This window comes from Daktulosphaira vitifoliae, unplaced genomic scaffold (assembly GCF_025091365.1).
Source record: "Daktulosphaira vitifoliae isolate Bord-2020 unplaced genomic scaffold, ASM2509136v1 Scaffold_4, whole genome shotgun sequence".
Classification (NCBI taxonomy): domain Eukaryota; kingdom Metazoa; phylum Arthropoda; class Insecta; order Hemiptera; family Phylloxeridae; genus Daktulosphaira; species Daktulosphaira vitifoliae.
Window position 1 is genome coordinate 15,298,385 of NW_026099575.1, and position 26,062 is coordinate 15,324,446.

The 26,062-nt window shown below is 27.7% G+C and overlaps 3 protein-coding genes across 8 annotated transcripts; 2 read left to right on the top strand and 1 right to left on the bottom strand.

The window, feature by feature from the left end:
• The first annotated feature begins 602 nt into the window (after window positions 1-602).
• On the top strand, window positions 603-2,665 carry LOC126904680 (myosin light chain alkali). 2 transcript variants are annotated; one of them, XR_007703794.1, is made up of 7 exons: window positions 603-738; window positions 848-875; window positions 973-1,110; window positions 1,188-1,355; window positions 1,457-1,543; window positions 1,652-1,783; window positions 2,441-2,665. XR_007703794.1 is itself a non-coding variant. In XM_050683905.1 (6 exons), the coding sequence occupies exons 1-6, from the start codon at window positions 736-738 to the stop codon at window positions 2,500-2,502; spliced, it is 486 nt and encodes a 161-aa protein (XP_050539862.1). In that variant the 5' UTR covers window positions 603-735; the 3' UTR covers window positions 2,503-2,665. The 2 variants fall into 2 exon arrangements, 1 of the variants encoding a protein (XP_050539862.1); XM_050683905.1 differs by lacking the exon at window positions 1,652-1,783.
• A 1,583-nt stretch (window positions 2,666-4,248) lies between these two features.
• Window positions 4,249-21,765, top strand: LOC126904669 (microtubule-associated protein 2). Of its 5 annotated transcripts, none has more exons than XM_050683880.1 (10): window positions 4,249-4,799; window positions 7,877-8,005; window positions 11,611-13,300; window positions 13,572-13,606; window positions 13,714-13,840; window positions 14,079-14,284; window positions 17,229-17,414; window positions 18,215-18,253; window positions 19,713-19,862; window positions 20,675-21,765. In XM_050683880.1, exons 2-10 carry the CDS (start codon window positions 8,003-8,005, stop codon window positions 20,891-20,893), a joined length of 2,655 nt encoding a protein of 884 aa, XP_050539837.1. In that variant the 5' UTR covers window positions 4,249-4,799; window positions 7,877-8,002; the 3' UTR covers window positions 20,894-21,765. The 5 variants fall into 5 exon arrangements, with proteins under 5 accessions (XP_050539837.1, XP_050539838.1, XP_050539835.1 ...); XM_050683881.1 differs by lacking the exon at window positions 4,249-4,799 and adding an exon at window positions 6,878-7,116; XM_050683878.1 differs by lacking the exons at window positions 4,249-4,799; window positions 7,877-8,005 and adding exons at window positions 9,850-10,342; window positions 11,243-11,474.
• LOC126904679 (uncharacterized) lies at window positions 21,528-23,893 on the bottom strand. The gene is made up of 6 exons (XM_050683904.1): window positions 23,749-23,893; window positions 23,435-23,607; window positions 23,093-23,300; window positions 22,713-22,985; window positions 21,852-22,058; window positions 21,528-21,696 (listed from the first exon to the last, which is right to left on the bottom strand). Exons 1-6 carry the CDS (start codon window positions 23,752-23,754, stop codon window positions 21,592-21,594), a joined length of 972 nt encoding a protein of 323 aa, XP_050539861.1. The 5' UTR covers window positions 23,755-23,893; the 3' UTR covers window positions 21,528-21,591.
• Window positions 23,894-26,062: the final 2,169 nt, after the last annotated feature.

Consider the following 26,062-nt stretch of genomic DNA (forward strand, 5'->3'; position numbering starts at 1 on the left):
ATAACTAATTATAACCTATTATAAAGGTTATAAATATTATAACCTTTGCACTAATAACATTTTTAAGTTCTTCCTAGATAATAATTAACTGTGTAAAAGTTTATGGAAGTGTTCTGATCGTGGTTAATAAAATTTTAATTGGTATAATATTTAGCCGAAAATTTACTTAAAGACTTAATATTAAAGTAATAAGTAGATTAATAATATTTTAATGATTATGATTAAAAAAATGTAATTTATAAACAAAAAAGCAAAATAATTTGTCAAGTTTTTAAAAATTTCTATTCCTTAATTATTTATTCTTAGACTTTTTATGTAGTACTAAATAATTTTTGAACAAGGTAATTCATGATTTATGCAGTCTTAATCGTACCTATAAAAAATATAATTTTTGTACTACTATTTAGCCACCATTCGTAAAATAATTGATCAATAAATCTTAAAATTATTGTTTTTCTGTTTTTGAAATCTTTAAAGTTAAGTTATTAATTTATATGCAGGTTTATTGTTAGTCAGTGAGATAATTTTCTTTATTTCCCTTAAAAGTACAGTCGAGGTGCAATATGATATAGGCGGACGTGGTTTGAAAATAAATAGTTTATAAATAGTGCCAAAGAATGCTGCTGGGCAGTAGTGGGTCATTTGCCAGAACGACGAGATTGAATCTTGCTAGTCTAATTCTGTTTGCACTTTCGTTGAGGATACACTAGGGATAAAACTGCACACCTTGTAAAAATGGTAAGCGTTAAATAAAATTATTTATTCTTTCTTATTGTAAATTTGAAATTGTTTCACTCAAATTTAACGATTTATCATTTTTTGAAATCTAATGAAAATTTTTTTATAGGCCGATTTATCCAAAAGTGAAGTAGACCGTAAGTAATTTAATTTAAATTCTATCATTTACTTTTATTTATTTTTTGCCATAATAACTGGAATATGTGTGAGAGAAAAACGTTTGCAAATTTTCAGGCGTCAACTTTGTGTGGTCTATCTACGACAGTACAAACGAAGGAGTCGATGCATACTACATTGGAGACCTTCTCCGTGCCTTAGAATTGAACCCGACTTTGGCCACCATAGAAAAGATGGGAGGCACCAAGAAGAAGGGTAAGTAATTAAATCTTGGGCGATAGAATAATTTTAATTAGGTAATCTTAGAAGTAATAAAATGTATGTATCACTAGGCGAAAAGAAAATCATGGTTGATGAATTCTATCCCATTTATTCACAAGTGTCAAAGGACAAAGATCAAGGTGTGTATGAAGATTTTATTGAATGTTTGAAATTGTACGACAAAGCTGAAGATGGTCACATGATGGGCGGAGAATTGACCCACATTCTTCTGTCTTTAGGTGAGTACCATAATATTATTCAACGCAAATCAGTTAATATAATTAATTGATGAAAGTTTAATTGTCCACAGAGAGTATTAAATTTAATTATTTGTTTTTAGGAGAAAAATTAACAGATCAAGAACTCGATGTAGTCGTCAAGGACTGCATGGACCCAGAAGACGACGACGGTATGATCCCTTACGTTCGTGAGTACATTTTTTAATCATTTTGTTTACCCCCTGTACCATTTTACACCCTGTTGTATGTTTTTAAAACCTGTTATGACACCTTTCCTCGGCAATGTTATTTTTCAGCGTTCGTAAAAAAAGTGATGATCCGCCTGAGAGACATGAAATGAATTCCATTTTAACCGTGTTAAATAAATATAAACATAACCTTTAAAAATATACCACACAATATTAAGTTGATTACCTACCATCATTTTCGTAAGTGTAAAACATTTCATTTCTGATAGATTTTAAAGTTATAATTTTATCGCTAAATGCTTTCAACAAAAAACATAATTTGCAAAACGCTGCCTATTAAATATTTATTTTGTCAACGTAATTGTTTTTTTTTATCATTTATACATTTGTTTATGATGATATTTTAATACTCTGTAAATATCTATTTGGTAATTGTAAGTGTTGATTACAAAATCATATCATCAAATTATATAATACATCGATGCTTATACAAAAGTAACACGCCTATTATTTGCTTACACATGTTATTTCCCTAAAATTACTACTTCGATATGCCTTAGCTATTAGATATAATACATTACTAACAATATTTAGTTTCTGATATCCTGTGTTAAAAATATATTACCTACTTTGTTGTAATGTATAATTACCTCTACTAATACATTATATGTTTACCCAGTGATATCGAAATAACATACCTCTGTTCAATTAAAATGATAAGTTATTCTAAAATTATTGTTGCATTAATTAATACGATTATACGTCAGAAATTTATTTGAAATGTTCAGTATAACGTTTAATATTTGACAATAAGTCGGTTTCATCACGTATCGTGCCATGAGTCATTACTGTCTGCAAACTATTCTATGATTAAATTATTATTTTTGCGTGTTGCAGCATTTTTAGCTCGAGTATGCGATAAGCCCGTACCAGATGACGAAAACCCATTCAACAAATAATTTGACAGAATACGGTCGTCTTCATTATCGCATTAATATTTAATTGTTTTATAAAAAGCGCAATTTGCAATATTTGTAAAAATTTAAGCTCCACAATTATATAATATATGATTTTATTATGTATAGGAACAACAGATAATATATCGAAATGTTATTTATTTTATGATTTTGTTTTGCAATTGGCCTTATGTTTATAAATAGCTGTCTCCAGAGCTCTCAAAACCTTACTTAACAGCGTTCACGCTCAAGGCACTAGACGACGTCAATTTATAGACACGCCGTATAAACAGCTGATATGTGTTGGTTATTTTGGTCGAAATATGCCATCCTTTTAACACGGCATCGTGGTTATGCAATTATCTAACATGCCCGTATATTATCTTATCATACACTTCATAACATTATACATAATCAGTGCAAATGTGTATAAATAGATTTGGTTTCAACAGGATCATCACGATAGGGGAGCGTGAGGAGTATCACATCCCCGTGAAAATGAACATCCGCAGATACGTTATTTTATTGCAAATAAATGATAAAAAAACTACTATTTCTATATTAATTATCACAGTAGTTCTATACTATGAACATGAATTAAACAATTAAAGCTTATAATAATTGTGTTTATAGTAATCGCTTTGCAGACTTGTATCAATCCAATTAATGCAAGTTCTATTATTGAAAACATAATTAATCAAATATTTCATGAATAACTCGAATAATTCGAAACAAATATAATAAAAATAATTAAAAAATAACAAGTAAGTCAAAATCACAAAAAAAATCCGTTTCTATATTAGAGAAATGTTTTTACTCTGATTTATTATCAGTCCAAGTAATTCTTTTTTATTAGCCTTATTAACAGGCCAAGTAATTATTTTATAAGATTTAATATTTGCATGATTCTTGTATTCAAATCCCATTGAAAACTAAAATTTTCTTCAAACTTTATTATTTAAGAGTTGGTGGGATTTTTTTAAACAGCAAACATTTTTTTCCATTTATTTATTTCAATAAAATAATTAACAAAAAAAAAAAATAGTTGATCGGTAAAACAAAAGAAAGATGTTATTAAATTAATAATCATGATAAATATTACCTTGAGATAATCACGGGGTAAAAAAATGCAATGGGCAGCTACAGTTCTCCTGAAGTATACCTGAATTATTTCGGATAATGGTAGAGGATGCTCTATGAGTTTTTTTTTTAGCGATTAATATCCCTTTTAAAGATAGTTTGGAGATATGATGTTTTCGCTATTTATTTTTGCTAGGCAGGGAGAGAGCTAACAATTATCGTTATTTAATAATGCCAGGATCCTAGAAGATATTAATCAAATATTTAAATTTTGTTGTGCTACAAATGTTTTTGATATGAATGAAATAGGGATTTATTAAATATTAAAAAATTAAGTTAATTAATTTTACTTTCTTTTTTACATTAAGTGAAACTTAAAAATAGGACTTGGGGTAATTCAAATAACTCCATCTATATACAATTTTGATAGCAAAATAAAGAAAACATATTTATTGTAATATCATCTACTGAAACTTAATTTTGTAATTACAAAATGTTTTCCTCGTAAAATTGATATATATACTTTTTTAATTATAGATTAAAATAAATATTATTATTACTTAATTTTTTATAGTTATTTTTTGCATAAATTTCATATGGAATGTATGCTAGAAATTGAAAAAAGATAGAGATAACATAAAATGGATTAATATTAGTTCAATAGATATAATGTCTGATTATTTGTTAAATTTAATTTTATAATTAAAATTTCAAACGATTCATTTGTATAAATATTAATCCACATCATGACGATTCCTCAATCTGGTCTTGGAATTATATTGCTCTTATTGGTTTAACCGATTTATGTTATAGTAAAAAATAAAATCTGCTTAGACGTATTGAAGTGGATCGTATTTTGAACTTCGGTTGAGTTGTAAACGAGTTGCACCAACAACGGAAAACTGCCATAATAAATGCAACGTTTCAATTGATTTTATTGAATTATTGTTATCATTTATTATAAGTACGACACTTCAATATAAATTTTTAATTATAAATAAATTATTTTCAAGCTTATAAATTGTGAGTGTTTCGTGGGGAGTGCGATATTTTTAATGTAAGATGCGAAAGAAATAATTATTCCAACAGGCATTGGTTCAAAACGAACATGAGGCATGTCATCGTTTCGACATACACTGAGCACGAAAAGTTGCATGAACACGAAACAAAATGAGTGTTCCTAAATTTACAAACGCACAATACCTCTAAATAGTAATATGGTAAGTAATAAATTTCATGTACTAAAAGTTGTTATTATATTGTTCACCAAGTGTACGGGGCTTATGATTTATCACTGAAAATGTATAAAAATTATGCGGATTCGTATCATTTTTTTATGGTATCTCCGACTTATATTTAAAGTTTCCGTAGCAATCAAGTCACCGTCGCTGATTTAACTGAAACGCGTTTTTCATGGCAATCGAATAGAACCAAATTATTGGCAGTTGCATAACAATAAAGACGAACAACAACAACCCTAAACACATCAACACAGGAATGGTTGTCGCGAAGCTGCGTTGTGAAATTGATCGTAGGCGGTTGGGTCAGCTGAGCGGGATGATAGGAGGCGTTTGGCGTCGAGATGGCAGAGCGTGCGCGGCACTACGCACATTGCTCTTGCGACCAACACGGCTGGCTAGGCGATTCTGCGTGCGACGGCGCATCGATCAACCGCTGTTCGAGCGAAAACAAAAATATTAATTGCGAAAAACAACAAGTATCGAAGTCTAATTTCGACCGTCGAGTTGGTGTTGTTCTATTACTGTCGCCGCATTCGGTCGTTTGCCAAAGATTTTATTTATTTTTTCATTACGACCCTTCCGCGCAAACAACACAGCTGCATCATAAGGATTGTCGACTGTGGCTTCGTTCGCTGTCACCTTCGGACGTCGGCCGGGCCAGTTCAGCGACGAAAACGGCAGCAAGTCATGGCCGAAACAACGGCCGAATCTCTAGTCGTTGAACAAGGTAAAGTTCACTATGACGCGGTTGCCAAAAACAAAGTTTCATTATTATGAAAATCATTCAAACACAATGTGTTCGCGCGTGTGCTAAAACAAATGTCGCTTGTTAATCATAGACAATGTTTGTTAGTCGTACGCAATAATATGTTTGTGATCACCTGTTATTCTAGTTTTTAAGTATCGATTGCCTGAGAGTTGACCTTTTCAGTAAGCGACAGTTTTTCTTTTGGCCACCATATTTATTATTCAAACGTTCTTGGTGCCCATGTAATTACATTACACGCGTCGGAACGTATGCAGTCATTTGTTTTAGAAAATTATTGAATTTTAAGATAATTAAACACATTTTTTGTATACCTCTAACTGTCCCCAATTTAAAAATGGTAATTCTCGAATTTTTTTTATTGAAAACTCAACCGCAGTCATGTTATCGTGACCTATATTTATAAATAACTAAAGTACACATAGGTGTTGTCATAAAAACAACTACTTGGCCGAGTTGAATCTAAATAAATATTTTCACTACTCGGTGTAAAAAATTTGACGAGTACAAGTATAGTAAATTTCATCAATTTTCTAGTGTCGTTTCAAGGTCTTCAATAGTATTTCGGTTATTGTTGAAAGCAGTTTTACCGCAATACGTACGGGCAATTTTGCAAACGACTTTATGAACACTTTCAAGGAAAAAGCATCTATCTATATTTATGTACGCTAATTAACAGCTGTTCAGAAATTCACCGATTAAAATGTATTTTTTATTTGGAATTCATGTGGGTAACATTAACTGTGTTTGTTTCAAATGTGTAGAAAGTTCATCAGTTATCTATAGAGATATGACGAACGCAAAGGTTCATGAATAGTTACGATTTTTCCTAATCATTTATTGTGCAGAAATAATAAACAAATCGAATTATGTTAATAGTACACATCTTAATATAATATGTTAACAAATAACCAATTGTCGTTTAAGTAATATTTATAAAATACTTTTAATTAACAAAACACTTAATAAATGATTAATGTCAAGTACATGTTTTGGACGCATTCATTCTACGCGCAATTAAAAAAATTGATATTTTATTTCCGAGTTCAAATTAAGAATGTACCTTGTTGTTATTTGTATTTTGATAGCAGTTAAATAAATGATTAGACTCTCTATTACATAATTTGTTTTTATTTCGAGATGCTGTTTGTTTTACATTATAACATTATATTACAATATTATGTTCATTACTCGATAATAGAAAAATGTAGTTTTTATACGAAACAATTAACTTTGTTATTATTATTCATTAATCGACTATTTCTTTATTGTAATCATATTAAAACACTTTATTGGAATCAAGTGTTTGTATAAAAACGCGTTTGAATAACTTCTCTTTGAAAGTGCTAGTAGTTTGGTGCCATCGCTTTAGTCGAGTCACATTTTTTTCTGCGATTGCATGGCAGTTTCACTTTTTTCAAATAACAACAAAGTGAGCTTTCAACAAGTTAAACAATCCGTATGTATGGTGCTATGAACTTAACTAGTGTGTTTTCATTTGATGGCAATGTAGCACGTATACTTAAAACGGTATGCATTAAACAAAGACAAACAATACTTTGGTATCCAGTTAACTAGTCGTATCCTGTTTGGTTATTAGACATTAAATAACGTGCCACAAACCAATTAGTATTTAACTTTTTAACTATTTGTCTGAAACGCGTAGTATACTGTGTATTCCTATCGGTGTTGGTTTATTATAATTTTTTTTGAAGGCAAATTATGAAGTTGTAAAAGTACTTATAAAAGTGTTGTATTTTTATTTTGCAAGTTTTATTATACAAACGTCTAATGAAATTTGCAAAAGAAAAATAAAACCTTGTAATACATAGAAGAATAGAATATATATTTATTTTTTTAAAAAGCTATAAACATTTTTTTTTCAAAAGTTGGTCTCATTCAAATTTATTTTATTTGATAAAATTTGAAATATTTTCGGATTTGTATTTACTGAGTGCGTACAGATACGACGCAAAAAAAAAAAAAGAGAATAAAACTGGTATTTCACTGTAGACATAATAAAACAAAAAGAAACCTATACTGTATTTTCTAATACAAAAAATCTATCATTAGTTTCTTATTGACTATCGTACAATTATAACGTTACAACATATTTAATTAGAGTTACAATATCCCAATTAAGAAAATAAATTATATTAGATGTTTCTAGCTCTGTTACTGTGTTATTTATTTTAAGAAAATAAAATATAATGAAGTGCTTACAAACAGTTAAAATAAGACATAAATGCAAAGGTGAAGTAATTAATTTTCCTTTCGTTTTTTTTTTTAGAGAATTCCATTCCTGAAAAGAGTTATGCACAACATATACAAGAACAAGTGTCGACATTACAATTTGAGAGAGTGATATCACCAGTGGCTTCAAATGGAAACCTGAACAGACCTTGTACTTGGTCAAATGGTGAGAATAATATAATTATAAAATAATATGTTATTTTTATACTTAACAATTCTTAAAATTTTTAGTCTTTTTATAAGACTAACACATTTCACGAACACATTAAATATATCACATGTAAAATTAAATACAATTTAACATTAACATATGACTAAAGTGTCTTTAGCTAATCATGACATATCTGAATTATAATAATTTAATGTGCTATAATATCACACTTCATATTGTCACGTATATGTTGAGCAGTTTTATAGACTGACAATATTAATTCAAAACGTGTATGACTGATCATGTAATACGAATCATTATAATGTGCATTCATTTCGTGTGCACAGAGTTGTCGGCTTTGCTCATGTTTGGGAGGCACCTGGCATATAATTTCTATTGGTCTCCTCACAACAATATTCAAGATTTATTCATTAAGAGGAAGGTAAATTTCCTATAATTTTCAGATTAGCGGAGGGGTGATTCATATCAGCCCACCATACCTGGCAATGTGGAGAAACTAAAAGTCCATAAAATAACAAATTATTTATGTTATTTTTTATTATAATAATTATTACCATAAGGGTATATTTTAAAGTAAATACTTTAGGTTTACTGTGAATCATTTTACTTAAACATTTAAGTTTACAATGTTTATTGTAAGTTGATAATTGATTTAAATGAGTACTAATAAATTATGAAAAAACAAACTATTTGATAGATATACATGAACTTTATACGCTCGTGTATTTTTTATTTACCTCTCTTGTTTGTTATTGTTTAGAAAACTTTTTTTGTTATATATTTTTCATTTCTATTTTTTGTCGAAAACAGAGTCGAAGGAATGAAAATTCATTTCACCGCATAATGTCGTTAAAATGAATGTTGTGAAACTCAATTTAATGTTGTTATTATTAATATACCCAGTGTGTTTGGTTTGGCTTTAAAGGCTAATAACAATAGTTGTACACGAAGGTAATGGAGAGCGGCGGATATTTGCTAAACATGGAGATTACGCCATTATTACAGGATTGCATGTCAATATTTTATTACCTAGACAGCGTCTTCACTTTATATTTATACTTTTTTTTATTAAAAAAATATATAAATACAATCCTGTCTGACAGTTTAACTAGAATGCGTATCAGTTTTTAAAGTTTTAACCTACTTACATTGCTACAGCCTAAAAGAATTTTAGCAGCGTTCAAAATGTTTTCACTGTTTATTATTTGGTTTTCATTTACTTAAGCGAATCTTCTGCAATAATAACAGAGAAATAAAAACAGTTTATTTTAAATAATTATTTTAAAGAATACATGACAAAATAACAGATGGAGTTAACCATAATTATACTCAATTTAGGGACACGGTATTTAAGATGGTTTAACTAATCATGTATTTAGTTGTACATTTATATTTCTTAGTCACGAATTTTTTGTCGGTGTGCTCATAACTAAGTAAAATAATCAATAAAATATATTAGAAACTAAAAATTACCAATAGTCGTTTTTGTGTTATATTAACAAAATCACACTAACGAATAGTACACAAGAAATATTGAATATAACAATGACTTAATTCACTCTATTAAAAATGTACCTTTTTCTTTATAAAAGTGTCAATTTACTTAAGAATAAAACTATCCTTGAGATCAACTTTCAATTGTTCATCATTATTTTTTTTTTTTTTTTTATCAAATAATTTAATTTTTCCACAAATTTTGAAAAAAGAAACTTGGAATTATCTATACATTACAAATATTTAACCTCTTCATATCCACTCGTTTTAGTGAAAATGTGTACTGATTTTATTCTTGTACTTATAATTACAAAAATAGAGATTTGAAGGATTTACTATAAAACGCTATATTAAGTCTCTTCATTAGCCTATTAACAACAATTTTTAAGTGAAGCTCATTTGTTTTTTGTTTCACGTTTTTCAAATTCAACTGTCAAAAATCAGCATTAATCTAATATGTTTAGAAAACGTTGAGATTAGTTACTGTGTTCGATGCCGTACAGTTATTATTGACGAAAAAATAGCGATAGAGTGGAATAATATTTCCCATGACCGCGTCACCATTTTCCACCCCTTATAACCATTGGAAACTTACCTCCTCCCACCTGTGTGAACGATAGTTCGTGTCATGTCTACACAAAATAGTGTTTTATTAGCGCGTGTATAAGCACGCAAATTCTGATCACGCCGTCTCATATTAGCAGCGTAGTAGTGTAGTAGTATTAGGCAGTAGTACGACAGAAATAGTAGTTGGCTCAGTAAAGCACGAGGATTTACGGCTGTTTGACATATACTGACTGTGATCTTCGTAAGGAACTACAGATTTATACTGGAAAGGTATGCACATATGAATGTATTTATTTTTATTGTTAATCAATCATCTGAATAATTGTATACGACAGTAATACGCCAACAAGGACGTACGAGCGATGATATAGCCATCAATTTTTCCAGAAAGCTGATTCTTATAAGTTTGAACAATTGTGATTTTCATAAATGCTATTAAATTTTGAAATCGTTTAGATTATGAAAATAAAAATGTATAATTTTAGATACTCGTAAAAATATTAGCTAAATAATTTTATTTTTCTATATACGAAAATTATTTATTCTATTTTTCTTGCTAAAAATTCTCATAAGTTTACACAACTTTGACAGTTTTATCAATATCTTGTTATTATGACGTCTAATAATATTTTATAAATGATTTATTATGAATTTTAAGTTTAAAATTTATTGAAATGTTTAACTAAATAAAAGGTTTACAGACACTTGATACAAATTAATTCTTCAAGTCATTTTACAACTCCACTCCTCTTCACCTCATTGTGATGCCAAGTAATGTAGTTTATTATTCCGGAAATCGATGATTGTCATAAAATAGGTTCGGTAAAATGTTTCCGTCGATGTAGCTACCCATTTACCCGCCCTATTACTAACGAATACTTCTATTAAATATAAACAACATACTGCTATTATCGATTTGGCCTTATTTCATTTTTATATTAATATTAAATTGTGTATCGGAGCTTAATACTTGTAAAAAAGTTAGCCTTATACTAGTCTTTAATTCATGAGTGTTACACCAAGGCAATAGTAAAAAAAATGGCCACTGAAAATCATGACTTCAACATGAATGTTAATAACAATAATTTGATGTAATGTGTTTAGAATGGTTTATCGCATATTGAAGTTATATGTTATTCGATGTTATTTTGTATATTGTTATAATTATAGGTATGAATCCAAGGATCAGAATAAATAAATAATAATAACTAACGTTTTAAATACTGTCTTATAAATAAAATTTATATACTTACACGCATTAATAATAACTAATATATAAATTATTTAAATAATTAAATATAATTAAACGTCAAATCATACTCTTACTATTATGGATAATAACCGTCGAAATAGTATTGTAGAGCCGGGTGGTAGTTTTACAACAAGAATGCAATTAAATATGGTAAGACGTTTTCGTAAATATCAAGTCAAATCATTAAATAATTTTAATACTTCTGCATTTTTCTTTCGTATAAACGCACTATCAAAATGTCTTCGTGACTGTCGCACTTTTTATAATGAGAATATGTTTTCTTTAGACAACCACATTACCCCCTAACCAATCACAGCAACGTCCGCCAGATTTTAATCCAAGAACTCGTCCAGAGTATTATCCACCGCAGAAACAAGGTCCTTATCCTGCACAACCATTTCCACCACCTTTGGCTCAAAATCGGTTCACTCCACCTAACTCTCAACGACCTCCTTCTGGACCACAAAGACCCCCTGGTGATATTAGACCAATAAATCGGTGGAACGCTGTAAGACAAGTATTACCATCGGACGGTTCTCGTGGTGGTCCACTTCTACCTCAGCAACGACCACCATTTTATAATATGCAGCCACAACAACAACTACAGCAACAGCAGCAACAACAACAAATACAACAGCAGCAGCAACAACAACATATACAACAACAACAACAAAAATCTCTACCGCCACATACTCAGGAACAATATAAACAACCTCCACCGCCACCACCAATAGACCGTCGTCCAACATTGTCTCGAATAGATGATAAACCTCCACACAGACTACCTGAAAATGATAAACAGAAAGTTGTTGACGACGATAATGATCATGTGATAACTACCAGTAATCCACCGGGGCCCGTGCCTATATTAAATCGCCGTGATTCTTCGGCAAAATTGTTGGTTCAAGCAGAAGTTGACCAATCTACGAGACAGTGGCAAAAACCAGTCCAGGAACCACCTTTTTTTAAGCCACCTCAAGAACAATCAAATAGACAAGCTATAATTGATGTCCAAGAGCGCTACAATGAAAGGCCTGAACCACAAAATTTTCAGTCTGTTAACTATAACAGACAAGATGATCATCGTCCAAATTTACAAAATGGTCCCCAAAGAGACTATCGGAGGAGAGATAGCGTATTGGAGCAACCCAGAGTTGATATAATGCGTAGAAACGATTCAGTTGAGAGCGATAAGTTTACAGAATCCAAAACAGACATAGTAAAACGAACTGATTATTATAGAAAACCGTCAGAACCAGAAGAACTTAGACGGTCTGATTATAGAAGGCCTGAAGTAGAAGAAAATAAACGTTCGGGTTATCGGAGACCGTCAGTGCAAGATTTAGATATAAAAAGATCAGAATATAGAAGACCCGATTTAGATGACAGTAAACTTTCTGATTACAGAAGACCGTCAGAACAAGATTTAGACAATAAAAGAACAGATTTTAGGAGACCTGAACCAATACTTTCGAGAGTTGACAGTATTGGATCATCTCCACAAGACAGATTGTCCAGAAATTTAGATTTAAAGTCGTATGCACCTGAACGTAAATTTTCTTTAGAAAGGCCGATTGAGTCTTATAATCCAAATAGAGATGTCATAAGTAAAGATTTAAGAAAATCAAATTTCGAAGCAACATATTTAAAAACAGTTAAAGAAATTGATAAATTGGATGATAAATATGCTTCGAGTATAAGTAGGCCTTTATTGACAACTGAAAGATCAGACGAGCGTAATAAATTTGATGATAGAAAATCGACAATTGATAGTCGAGGAATCGGTGAACAAAGATTGGATGAACGAAAACAATATAATAGAGTAATTGAGAGTGGAAGAATAAATGATCAAAACTATATGAAATATAAGGAACCGACTAGTGATAGTCAGTCCAAAAATCAAGTGAAAGATAAAGATAAACTAGAAGATCATATGAGTAAAAATCTACGACCAGATACTTTAAAAATAATTAAAGGTACTTTTGTGTCTCTAAGCACTAAAATCCAGATTAGATGCAAGGTAGAACTTATAGGCATATTAACTAAATGGTAGAAATTGATCACATGTGAAACATAATATATTGCTATTCAAGCAATTGAAATTTGCACATTTTTACCGGGGTTTTGATAATTTTTACAATTAAATTTTAAATATACCAATTACAACAAACCTTTCACACACAACACAATAGCCAATCAACAACATTAATTATATTAATGTATTAATTTATGTTTTATTTTTTACAGATCATGAACCCCTTAAAGATTCATCAAACTCCAAAGTAAGTATTTAAACATAATTTTAAATAAGAAAATAAAATTGAATTAAATTACAAAAAAAAAAATGTATTATACATTATTAGTCTATAATGTGTATTTTTTTTATTAGAGAACTGATGGGGATGCCTGTAAATCACCCAGTAAAATTCCGAAAAAAGAAAAGTCTGAACTGAAGACACCCACCAGAGCAATTACTCCAAAAACTCCAGACAGTGTTACGTCAATTGGTCAAAAAAGTATGCAAATTATTATTTTATTATAGTTGAATAAGTGAATTTGTCATTTCAAACCTTTGAATTTTCTTAATGAATATTAATTGATTTTACAAATCATAGTAAAATATTTAATTTTTTTAATCATAGTTAAAAAGAAACGCTATTATAGTGTTTTTTTTTCAACATTTATCATTCTATTTTAATTACAAATAATTACTATAACTTAAATATTAAATTGATAATTTTATTAATTATTAAGAGTTGTCTATGAATAAAATTCAAGTTGGATCTGCCCCGTCTCCTAATCTTAAGGTGGTACAGTCAAAAATTGGTTCGCTTCAAAACACTAGCTACAAACCTGGTGGAGGACAAGTAAAAATCGAAAGCAGAAAACTTGAATGGAAAGCTGGAACAAGAATTCAAGCAAAAAATGACGCTTACGTTCCTGGTGGAGGAGATAAGAAAGTAATATATTTTTATTACTGTGCAGTATTGCTAAAAGTATAGAATACTTATAAAAGTGTTATTTTTATATATTAAAGTAAAGTCGAGTTTATTTTATAAAGCATCAATTACTTATAAATAATACATATCCATTTTGTTTTAATTTAAAATTCTTAATATAATTCCTACAGAATGACCCAATAACTTAATATTTTATAATTACAGATATGTCTTTGATGTTTGGACAAATTTAATAACTTAATATAAATAGTAAAAAAAAAATCAAAGTACTTATTTTTAGCTTCGATGCGAAGCTGAGAAGGTATTAATTTTACTATAATATGTTTTTTTTTTTGTGTCTGTATACGCTCAATCTCAGCTCTCACTGAACCGATTTTGATGAAAAATATGTCAAAAGATCACAAATTGTATCTAGTTGAAGACATTACCCTCAAAAATTGAAAAAAATTCCCTCGTTCCCCGTAAACGGGGGAAATCCCCCAAAAAATTACAAATTTAAAAATCGCTAATTTTCGATATTTTTTCATTTTTTTTTACTTAAAATTGCCATAACTTTTTTAAAAATGACCGAATCAATATAATTTTTTTTTTTATAGATACCTTAGATATTTACTTATCATTTTATATATTTTTGTGAATATTTGACCCTTTAACAACCCACAGGAGGGGATTCAAAATGGTAACTTTTTTACAAAAAATTAACTTTTGAAAATGTTCCGGAAAGACTGACACTTTTATATATATCTTAAATTAAAGCTAATGTAATATACTTTAATTTGAAAAAAAAAAATTTGACCTCTGGACTTGTCTTTATGGTGAAAATGACTACCGTATGCAAAAATATGCTATTTTTTTGAAAAAACTCTTGATATTATATTTTACATTTTTTAACATTATGATGCTATAACTTTTTAAAAAATGCATACATTTTTCAAAAAGTTCTAGCATAATAAAGTTAAAAATGTAAAATACAAAATCAAGAATTTTTTCAAAAAAATATCATTTGTTAGCCATTTTCACTGTGAAAACAAAATAAAGTCCGAAATTCTTTTAAATAAAAAAGTACATTACATTAGCTTTAATTTACGATATAGATAAAAGTGTCAGACTTTCCGGAACATTTTAAAAATTTAAGTGAAAAAAGTTAATTTTTTGTGAAAAAGTTGTCATTTTAAATCCCCCCCGTGGGCAGGTAAAGGGTCAGATTTATAAAAAAAATATATCAAATGAAAAGTAACGATATCATGCATCTATATAAAAAAGTTATGGCAATTTTAAGTAAAAAAAATTTTAAAAATTTCGAAAATTATCAATTTTTAAATTTGTAATTTTTTGGGGGGTTTCCCCCATTGACGGGGAACGAGGAAAATTTTTTCAATTTTTGAGGGTAATGTCTTCGACTGGATACGATTTGTGATCTTTTGACGTATCATTGAAAGAAATCGGTTCGGTGAGACTGAGAAAAAGTGGTGACAGACACAAAAAAAAACACATCATAGTAAAACCAATACCTCCTCAGCTTTGCATCGAAGCTAATAAAATAATGATGTGAATATAAGCTGATTTAATTTTTCAACTTTTAAGCTATTAAGAAAAAATAATTTATACCTAAATACTAATAACAAAAAAGTTATAAAAATTTTTAAAATAAATATAAATTATAAACAATAAAATTTATTTTATTTAAAATTAAAAACAATTCCTGCCTTTTTTTAGTCATATTTTTATTACTATTATTTAGAGCACGCAAATAGCAAATTAACAAAAACAAATAAATTACCTATTGTACCTACAAANAGCAAATTAACAAAAACAAATAAATTACCTATTGTACCTACAAAATTATAAAAAATAAAACAAATTAAAGATAAGATTTATCAAAAAAATTTTCATAGAGTATACTCTATCGAATTTTGTAATCAACTAGATTTTAATCAATGCAGATACTTGGTAGTTTGTTATAATTTGTTGGACCAGAGTTAAAAAAAATTTACCTACAACCACGTTTGGAGAAACTGCTATTCCATTTATTATTACGTCTAGAACGTTATCTTTTTCAAATAACGTTTTCTATGAATATAAAAATGAAAATACAGCCATAATAATAACTGTATTACTCAATAGTAATCACAAATTAATAACAATTTCAATGTATATAAGGACTAGCACGTTTTTGATACTTCGTAAAAATAATTGAATTTTAAATTTGGGGGGGGCCGGCCCTGGGCCACATTAAATCTAAGGGGGGCCGGCCCACCCATGTCTACGTGTCTGATCAGGATATAATTAAAGAAATAAGAGTTGATGTTGCTTTTGGAATAATCCACCAATTTCCCTAAATGAAATACTATCTACAGATTTGCATCGAAGCGTTTCTTATGATAGTTATTTTAATCACTGTCAGATATCATCTATACTTGTCCCATCTATGCCTGGTCCACACTGTGCCTCGACCCAACTGTGCTACCGTTTTTACATAAGATTTTAAGAAAAATGTTGGTGTAAAAAGATATCATTAATGTATAATAATTTTCTGTAGCACTCTAAAGTAGTGAAAATCTAAATTTTCAAGTGTTTATTTTATCGTATTAAAGAGATTCAAATACCAAAAATATCTACTCTTTGTTACTGATTTAAATAACAATACTGTTTGTATTTTTGAGATCAATTACAGGAGCTCATTCAAACGAAAATAATTTTCACGAAAAATAGTTACATACCCATTGATATCTAATTATTGTCACGAAATGCGTTTTATTCTGTCCTTTTTTCAATACATATTTCAATGTTTATACCATAAAACAAACTATAATTTCTACTTGATTTTAATTAAATCATATTTTGTTCATAAATTTCATATTCAAAATCTAATTCTCTAAAACATAAATTAAAATAATTTTTTTATATTTAAATTTTCTTTACTTTACAATAAATTAATTTCTAGATTCAAAGTGTTAAGTTACAATGGAATGCTAAACCAAAAGTTGGATCACTTGAAAACAAGACTCATAAACCTGGCGGAGGAGACAAAAAAATTGAAACAGTGAAGTTAGATTTTAAAGATAAAGCAAAACCAAAAATTGGGTCCAAAGACAACATCAAACACACGCCTGGAGGAGGCTCTGTAAAGGTAATATTCATTTTATTTTATTTCATGACTAGATTTTTTGTAAATAAACTTTTTATAAATATGTTTAATTTATTTTATGATATTTATTTAAATTCATAAATAGTTTATGTAGTACAGCATACATTACATTTTTTCAAAAATATTTAAAAACATATTTCAGGGTTTATCAGGCCAAAAAAGTCAATTAAGTTACCTAATGGACAAAAAATTATTTTTTTATACTCCACATGGAAAAGTTTTAGATACGCATCTGCTAGTATTTCAGGTCTACGAAATTGTATTTGAATACTTTTTTGGCCATAATCCAAATTAAAGTAATATTGTCAGAAAAATTGTTTAATATCTGAATTTTGAAGGGGGAATTTGAAAAAAGGATAATACAAGTTTTTTAATTATCTGCATTATCTATAGAAATAAAAAAAATATTTGTTAGCACTATATAGGGCTTACAAATAGTTTCGTTTGGTTCTGTTTTTATTTCTACATAACATTTAGTTTTAGGATGTCTTTAGATAACCTAAAACAATGGTGTGTTCATAATTTTAAAAGATACGATGTTATCTAAGGTTATTCTCTAGGATTACTCTTTCTAGACTTTAATAGTATTAAGTTAATCTTAATATCTAATTTTTTCATTTCCATCTTTTTTTTGGATAAATCATTATATCTATATATTATTTAAATAATATAAAATTTTGTTTTTTAAATCATAAATATTTGATTTTTTTTTTACAATGGTAACATTTTANTTTTTTAAATCATAAATATTTGATTTTTTTTTTACAATGGTAACATTTTAGAAACATTCAACAAATTTAACTGAAAAGGAATCTAGTGACGTGAGTAAAATGGATGTTTTTTTAATAGAACAGTACAGTTTAAAAAAAAAACATTCAAGTTATAGTATTTGGTTTATAATCCAAACTATTTTACCATTGAAACTTTCCATGAAATTGTGCAAAAGTTGTTGAAGTAGTTACACTGTTTATTTAATACTTAGCAATTTCAGGGTCATCCCGAAAATACCTTTTTTCCTCATAGTTATCAAATATAATAATATTACTTATCGAAAAAGCAAAATAGACCTTAAAGGTATAGAACAGCGATAACATCTTTTTTCGGGACGACTCTGTATCTTAATTTACTTGAACATGAACCACTGTATAGAACTATGAATCACTGTTTGGAATTTTGTTTATATACACATGCATCACATTGTTAATTTTTTTTAAATACTGAATATTTTTCATTCAGATAAAAATTAATGTATTCGGTTATAGCATAATTTAAAATACAAAACTTAAACAACACTTATGATGTAGAAGCCTTACCTAAATTTTGGACTCCGATGTCTTAACATGGGCTTGAACACACTCAAGCCTAAATTAGGAGATCAAAAAGCCACAATTTCGAGTACCTATGTATTAGTTATTCCTATCTTCAAATGGTCAAAATATTTTACTCAAAAAACCCACTTCACTCTGACTATTGCGTAAAGTGAAGGGCTAGGAGAGCTTAGTTGTTCCAGTTTACAATTTAGCCTTCCCAGAAATTTAAAAAAATTATTTTTTGGAGGGAGAAAATTAAACTAAGTCTCCTCAAAAAAATTTGATTACGCCTATAATTGTTTTTCATTGAAATATTTTGTTTGTTCTCTTTGAAATTAAAGAAAAACGTATTCTGACAACGTGAATATTTTCTAACGGGTTAGTAACAAAAAATATGAATTAGCTATTTAAAGTTTTTTAATTGCTTTTTTTAAAAAAGACCATTTTCTATCTTGACTGCTGTTTTTATGTCAAATATTATTTACTATCATTATATATGATAGAAAAATTATGTTATTTTACTGTTTTTAAATATGACTTTGAAGCTTATGTTTTTCGTGAATCTTTTTCTTGTTTTTCCTCAATTTCCCACATCATCTACGCTCACATCAGCCGTCCTCATATCGTATTCAATCACATCCCTCCATCTCTTTTTTGTCTTCCTCTACCTCTTCTTCCTTTAACATTGACTTCCATAACTTTTCTTACAGCTCCCATCCTCTCTCATTATAAACAACTCTCCATATAATTAATAACAAAGTACTATTTAAATTTAATGTGTAATGTTATTTAAGCAATATTCCTTAAATATCATTAATATTATACAGTATTAATGAAAGTATGGTATCAAAATGCGTAATAAATAAATAAAACATTTTTTTAATATGTAAATTTTTATTGTAAAACTTAATAATAACATAAAATAATAATGAATTAACATAGTAATATTAAAAATATTCTTGTATAATAGATTGAAGATCAAAAAATTGAAATAAAAGCTCAAAGTAAAGTTGGTTCATTAGAAAATGTCAAGCACAAACCGGGTGGAGGCGAAATCAAAATATTTGACGACAAAAGTTACATAAAACAAGCGGCTACCGGAACACCAACAAAATCTCAGGTAATAATGAAATAATTTTATAAACATTTTTTAAATAATCATCATCATTAATTTAAGCTTTAACATGTGATTTTTTGTACATAAATAAACCTGCCCAAGTGACGGATTGACTAATCGGCAATAGTAGTTTATAATTTTATAATATTAGATGTGACATGAGAGTGATTCGGCTGGTTTTAACATTCTGTTATACTCTTAGTTAATTTTTTAATGATGCTCACTATTTTCAAAAAAAATACATTCATACTAAACCATTCGGAGGGATTAACTTGAATGTTTGAGATTAATGACATTTTGTGCTTTTACTTTAGTCTATTTGTTATTCCAGCACAATGGTTAAATCAATAATATATATATATTGTAAATTTGTATAAAATTATAGTTTATTCACTACATTAGTTGTATAAATGCACTGCTTTGCTGATTATTTACAGAGCTCAAGATCATCACAAGCTGGTAATTTGAATGAGCAAGAAATATAATGTGCTCATATCATCATCAATCATCTATCACTTCAAATATGTCACTACTTATAACTTAGAAGTTTATATACATAAATACATTTGAAATTGAAACTTATATAACTAGATACTAAGTAGTGTTAACATATTTTTGTGGTGTTATCAAAGCTGATATGCTGATTTATATGTAATAATTCATATATTTGCACAACTGTAAACACTTGCCAGTATATGTATTTATCTACTTAATAATATAATATAAAAGTAAATTTTTTATATAATTTAGCTAGTTTTGAAATATAATTTTATAATAAGTTTTAATCATTCATTTATACTATCAAATATTCATAGTTACGGAGAAGTTCTAGCATGAGAGTTTACAGGTCAGAAGACCGACCGAAAAGTCATGTGAGGATTGTTGTAACACCAACAAATGAAGAAAATAAGAATTTCAAAACTGTAAATGCTCCAAAAGAAATTTTAAAACGATCAGCTAGTCAAGGATTTCAATCTTCAAATAATAATATAGTTATACCTGAGGAAGTAGTTTCAGCAAATAATGCACGATAACCTTATGATTTAATGGTTGTACAAACAATTTTTTTTAGACAAAAAGCATCAGACTTATAAATGAATAAAATTTAAATGAGAAATAAAACTAATTAATTATTTAATGAAATATTTTTACATGAAGATGAAAAATACAACTGTTAATAATTTTAAAAAATAACTAAAATAATAATCATTAAATGGTACTATTCATTTGAGGAAAAATTAAACAAATATTTTTTCAATAAGAAAACATCAGAAAATGAAATCTGTATTTAAATAGATGGTTGATTTGTTGAAAAAAATTCACCACCCCTATAGAAATGAAAAAACCATAATTGATCGTGGAATGTATTTTAATACTCTTAACAAAAATAATACAAAAAAAAAAAAAAAGAGAGAAAAAATCAATACAAATTGTAATAGAACAAATTTAAGTAAAAATAATAATTTAAAGAAAATAATTGATGAACACGTTAATATATATGTTTAAGCTTTGAATAAATGTGGATTAATTTTTTATATACATTTTTTAGTCAAAACTTAAGTCAACACAATACCTTTAAACATTTGGTCAATAGTAACTATTAATTATTTACAATTTTAAAAATTCAATATTTTAACTAGTCTTGACATAACTTGATTTTTATGAACGTTCCAATATAAACCAAATATTCATAACTCACTGTTAAAAAAATATTAAAATTATGATGAATTTCTTAGGGTGTTTCTGGAAGAGATGTTTGTCTTAGGTTGTCAAAATATTCCATTTCCATAATTTTTTCAGCTGACATTCTATTTGCTGGATTGTAAGTGCATAATGCCTAAAAAAGCAAATAAAAATTTATTGTTTTTATTAAATGTTTTAAAATATAATGTAATTTTTAACTATATTTTATACACAGTTTAATTTTGTAAAAAGTTATTATTTCATTTTTTTAGAACATTTTAATATAAAAAATTTATTTAATATCCTTACATAAAAGACATTTTGTTGTTTTTTGTCTGCAAGCTCTGGTAGGAAATCCGTTATATCACGTGCTTCCCAAAGGGGAAACATGGGTTTAAAATCTTGTAATTTTTGTACACCTGGCCAAGTCTCATCAGTTGGAGTACCCAAAGTACGAAAAATTCTGAATAGTTGATCTATCTCTGAATCACCCGGAAACAATGGCTTTAAAGTAAACTATAAATAAAATAATAGAAATATATTGACTGAAAAATATAACACTTTTATCACTTTTCATATTAAATAATACATTTTTTTTATTCAAAATGTTAAAATTTTATTAAATGGAAAATGTATTTAAATATTAATTGTTTATACAAATAAAAATGATTACATTCATTCTATTCATAGTTTCCATTTAATAAACATTTTTTTATGAAAGATGACACCAACACAAAGAGTTTATTTAGAAAAAGTAACTGATTATATATAATAAATTTAATATAGGATTCAATTGAATAGTGAATATTGTAATTAACCAATGATTAAAACCCCAACAGTGCAGTATAATAAAAAATTTTTTTTTAATTTTTAATGTATTTTGTTAATTGATATTTGTTTATAACATTAAATATATCATGACTTTTCCCAATCACAATAAAATTAATTAAATTTTTATATTACATTTCATAACACGTCAGGAAATTTTTCTCGTATTATTTTTTGAAACAAAGCGAGATATTACTTCACAATTAAAAAAATTCTCAAACAATAAATATAACTATTATGTGTTTGTACAATACAGATAAATGGTCAACTCCAATCATTTTTTACTAATACTAATATAAAAAGAAGAATAATTAATAAAATTAGGGTTTTAATTCATCATACCATTTCAGTGAAAATGCAACCAAGACTCCAAAGATCAACAGCCATAGTATAAATTTTGGCTCCTAACAATATTTCTGGCGCCCTATACCATAAAGTAATAACTTCATGTGTATAATTTCTTAATGGAAATGAAAACGCTCTTGCTAATCCAAAATCTGCTAATTTTATATCTCCATTTTTATTTACTAAGAGATTTTGTGGTTTTAAATCTCGATGAACAATGCGGTGAATATGACAATATGATAATGCACTTAACATTTGATACAAGTAACTCTAAAATAAAAAATTTTATTTATAGTTAGACTTCATAATTTTAATAACTTTATGTTTTACTGTTAATTAAAAATATATGGATAAACATAAAAATAAATAAAATTTACTTTAATTTGAGTTTCGGGCAAACCAAATCCATACTCTTTTTTACGTAACTCCAAAACTTTTTTAAGATCATAATCCATGTATTCAAAAACTAAAAATAGTTTTTTATCTGATAAAATAACATCATGAAGTTTAACAACATTAGCATGTGTCATTTCTTTTAATAATGAAATTTCTCTCATTGCTGTAGAAGGAACACCTTCTGTACTCCTACAAAAAGTACAATTAGAACTAATATTTGAAGTATGCATTTTACAATTATTTTTAAGGAACTTTTCTATTTTGAAAAATAAAAGTTATTTTTTGTAATATTTGAAACAATAAGGAAATACTCTTAAACTTACGATTCCATTCTAACTTTCTTAAGAGCAACATATTTCCCTGTCTCTCTATCTAATGCTTTGTAAACAACTCCATATGTACCTTCCCCAATCTGCTCTAATTTATCATATTTAGTACTAACACTCTCATTTCGAGATGGGCTCTCTTTTACAAATAATCTATTTTTTATAGTGCTCTGTAAAAAAATGTTTTCTATAGATTTATAATCGTAATAAATAAGAAGTTTGTTAATTTATTTTCTAATAGAACTCATAGACAATCGAGTTATTAGATTTGCAACTATAATAATACTTTTTATTAAATAATGTAAGAATACCTGCATGTTAAAAGAAGGTAAATCTAAGGACGTTGTCCACTGAAGTAGAATTTCAAAAAGATAGACACTAGGGTGGTTTATGTCCAAGTCGTGTCAAAATTGAAATTAGTGAAAATGTGATATGGAAAATAATCACATCGATGACTTCATCGAAAATTGAAGATTGGCTTTGACACGTAAAACAACTTCGGCTGGTTCACTTATTCCGTTCCATTAGCTATATGTTATGCAAAAAAAAATTTTGTAATGTAATATAAACAAATGTGATAAGTCTAAATTCCCGCCGTTTTTTCACATGCACGATTCGATTTACAGTGTAGCCAGTATGATGTATTCTAAATTAATGGAGTAATTCCCTTCTTAGCTTCGATGCGAAGCTGAAAAGGTATTGGTTTTACTATGATGTGTTTTTTTTTGTCTGTTACTACTTTTTCTCAGCTCTCACCGAACGGATTTCTTTCAACGATACGTCAAAAGATCACAAATCGTATTCAATTGAAGACATTACCCTCAAAAATTGAAAAAATTTCCTTAGTTCCCCGTAAATGAAGGAAACCTCCAAAAAAATTACAAATTTAAAAATCGCTAATTTTCGAAATTTTCGAAATTTTTTCAATTTTTTTATCTTAAAACTGCCATTACTTTTTCAAAAATGAACAAATCAATATAATTTTTTTTATAGATGCTTGATGTTTTTACCTATCATTTGGTATATTCTTTTTATAAATCTGACCCTTTATCTAACCTCTGAGGGGATTTAAAATGACAACTTTTTCACAACAAATTTACTTTTACACATAACTTTTGAAAGTGTTCAGGAAAGTCTGACACTTTTATATATATCTTAAATTAAAGATAATGTAATGTACTTTATTATTAAAAAAAAAAATGTCGGACTTCATTTTGTCTTCACGGCTACCAAATGCTATTTTTGTGTGAAAATTCTCGATTTTATTTTTTACATTTTAAACTTTATAATGCTGTAACTTATTAAAAAATGTATGGATCAACATACACAATCATAATAGCTATGAACACACTATTTTTCTACACAAAAAAAAACATATGACTATTTTTGAATAGAAACATTTAAAAGTTTAAAATTCCACCACTCAAAAAAAGCTACATGTTTACTTACTTTACAAGAATTTAACTAATTTATTAATCATGAAAATCGTAGTAAGTCCATCGGTAGCAGTAAATTTTAATATAAGAAGTATCATGCAATCAAAAGGTATTTTGCAATAAAAATGTTTGTTTTTGATATGTAATTAGGGTTTCATAAAATTGATTTAACAAGACTCCGTTATAGACTTATTGAGCAGAAAAACACATGATGTTTCATCATCTAATATAAATTAAAACATCATCGCAATAATCCTGCATTAACGTAGTATCCAGCTATTATTATTATATGTTTTCATACATAAAAATATGTTGCAAAATTAAAATTTTGGATAAAAGACTTTTTCAATGAAATATAATATTCGCAATAAACTTTTTAACATTATATTCAAAATTTTTTGTTATATACTTTTGTTATATTTGGTAAAGTAGAATTATGTATAAATAAATTTGGATCACCTATACATTAGACTATACGTTACATACTTTTGTTACACCTTTTATACTAAACATCAGTTGCTTATCTCTGCATCACCCTGTATATTAGCTATTTATGTTATTTACTTATGTTATACACTTTTGTTACACCTTGTATACAAAACATCAGTTGCATATCTTTGTATCACCCTGTATATTAGATATTTATATTATACACTTTTGTTCCAACTTGTATACAAAACATCAGTTGCTTATCTCTGCATCACTCTGTATATTAGCTATTTATGTTATTTACTTTTGTTATACACTTTTGTTACACCCTGTATACTGAAATCATCAGTTGCATATCTTTGTATCACTCTGTATATTAGCTATTTGTGTTATTTACTTATGTTATACACTTTTGTTACACCTTGTATACAAAACATCAGTTGCATATCTTTGTATCACTCTGTATATTAGCTATTTATGTTATTTACTTATGTTATACACTTTTGTTACACTCTGTATACTGAAATCATCAGTTGCATATCTTTGTATCACCCTGTATATTAGATATTTATATTATACACTTTTGTTACACTCTGTATACAAAACATCAGTTGCATATCTTTGTATCACCCTGTATATTAGATATTTATATTATACACTTTTGTTACACCCTGTATACTGAAATCATCAGTTGCATATCTTTGTATCACCCTGTATATTAGCTATTTGTGTTATTTACTTATGTTATATACTTTTGTTA

Bases quoted from the DNA above. Each gene is read 5' to 3' on its own strand.
- LOC126904680 (XM_050683905.1), top strand. The intron at 876-972 runs GTAAGTAATTTA...GCAAATTTTCAG, and splicing joins ATCCAAAAGTGAAGTAGACC to GCGTCAACTTTGTGTGGTCT. The intron at 1,111-1,187 runs GTAAGTAATTAA...ATGTATCACTAG, and splicing joins GGGAGGCACCAAGAAGAAGG to GCGAAAAGAAAATCATGGTT.
- LOC126904669 (XM_050683878.1), top strand. From the start codon at position 11,403: ATGGATAATAACCGTCGAAATAGTATTGTAGAGCCGGGTGGTAGTTTT. The intron at 13,841-14,078 runs GTATGCAAATTA...TTAATTATTAAG, and splicing joins TACGTCAATTGGTCAAAAAA to AGTTGTCTATGAATAAAATT. The intron at 14,285-17,228 runs GTAATATATTTT...ATTAATTTCTAG, and splicing joins CTGGTGGAGGAGATAAGAAA to ATTCAAAGTGTTAAGTTACA.
- LOC126904679 (XM_050683904.1), bottom strand. The intron at 22,986-23,092 runs GTAAATTTTATT...TTTTTATTTTAG, and splicing joins TGCCCGAAACTCAAATTAAA to AGTTACTTGTATCAAATGTT. The intron at 21,697-21,851 runs GTAAGGATATTA...TTGCTTTTTTAG, and splicing joins AACAACAAAATGTCTTTTAT to GCATTATGCACTTACAATCC.